This window comes from Chondrus crispus, genomic scaffold (genome assembly GCF_000350225.1).
Source record: "Chondrus crispus Stackhouse genomic scaffold, scaffold_55, whole genome shotgun sequence".
In the NCBI taxonomy this organism is placed as follows: domain Eukaryota; phylum Rhodophyta; class Florideophyceae; order Gigartinales; family Gigartinaceae; genus Chondrus; species Chondrus crispus.
The window spans coordinates 121027-123640 of NW_005178541.1; the positions used below are offsets into that span (position 1 = coordinate 121027).

The window sequence follows — 2614 nt, forward strand, 5'->3', positions numbered from 1 at the left end:
ACCGGGCTGTGAACTGTGTTCCATTGTCGGACAGCAGCTTGACCGGCGGTCCGTACACGAATACCCAATGATGAACGAAGGCTTGTGCGATGTGCGCAGCTGATATCTTCTTCAACGGTACGGTTCGTACCAGTTTCGAGTATCGATAGCTGATCACGAGAATATACCGATTTCCTCGCTTAGTTGTAATCAGCTCGCCGAGGATGTCGATGGCGACAAATTCCAGCGGAGCTTTGGGCGTGAACAGCTTCATTTCCTTCGTGTTTCTTCTTAACTTCACCCTTTCCGGCGCACATGCGGCGCAATTCTTCGCGACTGCGTAGCAGTCTAGGGCCATCGTAGGCCAATAAAAATATCTTCTCAAAATCTTGTAAAGTTTCCTGCCTCCCGGGTGGCCTGCCAATTTTGCGTAGTGGCTCAACCCTAGGACGCGGTCCCTTAACGATTGTGGTATTACCACTTGTACAAACTCCTCCGCGGTACGGCATAGAGTTCATTCGAGTTCTTCGGTCTCCGTGCTGAACGTTCTCACCTTTCCAGCGTCCATTTCTTCCTTGATGCGGTTGCAGAAGGGGTCGACGGCTTGCTCGCGACTGAGCTCCTCCGGAGTGACAGCTTGGAATTGATCGAGGCGATCAGGGGCGTTCCCCCCTCAAGAGCGAGGATGTTGTCTGCCGCGTCAAAACTTTCCTCGTCCTCCACTGTACCCTCGGCCGGTTCGGCCATAAAGCATGGGATTTCGTCGTCGATTTCGTCGACGGTTTCTCCTGCGGTTCGCAACCTTGCCAAAGCGTCCGCCTGGCTGTTAGCCCTTCCCTTTTTGTACTTGATTTCAAAATCGAATTCCGAGAGGCGTAGCCTCCATCAGATTAATCTCCCGCTGGGGTCGGTTACGTTCATCAACCACCTCAATGAGGGCATGGTCGGTATGCACAATGAAGTGCTCGCCATATAGATATGGTCTTAAAGTCTGTACGGCCCAAATTACCGCTAGACATTCTTTTTCTGATACAGAATAATTTCTCTCGGCTGCGGCTAACGTTCTTGAAAAGAACCCGATGGGTTTGCTTTGCGCATCCGGGTGTGTTTGAAATAGTGCAGCGCCTATTTGGTAGTCGCTTGCATCGGCATCTACCGAGTAGGGTAGGTTCTTCTTCGGCAGCGCCAACACCGGCGGTCCCAAGATGGCGTCCTGGAGCTTATGAAAAGCTTTCTTGCACGGTTCGTCGAATCCTTCCAACTGGACCGGTTGTCCCTTCTTCAACAGTTGATTGAGCGGATGCGCGATTTTCGCATAATGGGGAACGAATTTGCGGTAGACATTACAAAGTCCCAAGAAGCTCCTGAGCTGGGTCTGCGTTTGAGGGTACCTCACTTGTTCCAATGCGACGGTTCGCGCAGCGTCCACTTCCAATGTACCTGGCCGAACTACATGGCCCAGGTACTTGATCTTTTCGACGAAAATTCACACTTGCGAAGCTTGAACTTCACACCTGCCTGCTCCAATACAGAAAGTATTTCATCCACGTGCACGATGTGCTCCTCCCACGACTTGCTAAAAATCATTATGTCGTCCAGATACACCAAACAGCACTTCCAACGGAACGAAGAGAGCAGGATATCCATTGCTCTCTGAAACGTCGCTGGCGCGTTAGTTAGCCAGAAGGGCATTCTTGAGAAGCGATACAGTCCTGAGTGACACGAAAATGCGGTCTTGTCGCGTTCGCGCTCAGGGATAGGCATCTGCCGATATCTGTAGAGCACTGACCGCCCCGGGTAATCGCAGTGCTGTACTGTAGCACACGCGGAATGCCTCACTATCATAAGTGAGATATATACCACGTGTAACCGTGTATCCAAACCCCCCCCGCTCGTGTCCGGGTGTAAGCTCCATGGAGCCCTGTCGAAATACTGACAGTTCTACCCACGTGTACCCGTGTTATCCCTCACGTTAATCGTGTCATTCCCCACGTGTAGTGGTTGTCATACCTCCCCAAGAGGAGTTTCTCCGGCCATCGCCGCCGTCGTCCAATTTACAATTTTTAGTTTAATTAATTATAGTTCCGACGTCGGCTAGTATATAGCCGACGTCCGACCCTAAGTAAAACCGTACGAAGCTTTGGGTCTACAACTCGGGTTTCTGGAACGGAGTCGTAGCCTCGCGTCGGTCCCCGTCCCACGACGGTACCCTGCGAGCCATCTACGTCCCGATTCCCTCCTGTCTCTACCGCGCGCGTCGTCCCGCCACGCCCGGCTCTCCGCGCGATAGCTGTCCCTACCGCTCCGCCCCTCCTGGGCTCTGTTTCCCCACTTTTTCCCTTACTTTCCCTACTGCGCTTCGCGCCCGGCCCCGTACCGGTCCCTTACGGGTGGTCTCCCGATAACCCCCTACACGCGCCCCCGAACGCGCGCGCTCTGCCAGAGGGGGATCCCACCCCTTCCCCCTCAGTGCACGAAAATATCCCGAGATCGCGTCCAACGCGGAGAAAACCTTGGTGTCACCAAGCGAGTCCAGGCACTCATCCATGCGCGGTAAGGGGTACGTGTCCTTCACCGTCACTGCGTTCAGCCTGCGGTAGTCTACGCAAAAGCGCATTGACCCGTCCGGATTGGG

General features: G+C 53.7%; 1 protein-coding gene across 1 annotated transcript; it reads right to left on the reverse strand.

Moving 5' to 3' along the window:
• Positions 1-832: 832 nt before the first annotated feature.
• Positions 833-1671, reverse strand: CHC_T00006934001 (hypothetical protein). The gene is made up of 2 exons (XM_005710284.1): positions 1553-1671; positions 833-1340 (listed from the first exon to the last, which is right to left on the reverse strand). Exons 1-2 carry the CDS (start codon positions 1669-1671, stop codon positions 833-835), a joined length of 627 nt encoding a protein of 208 aa, XP_005710341.1.
• Between the last annotated feature and the right edge of the window lie 943 nt (positions 1672-2614).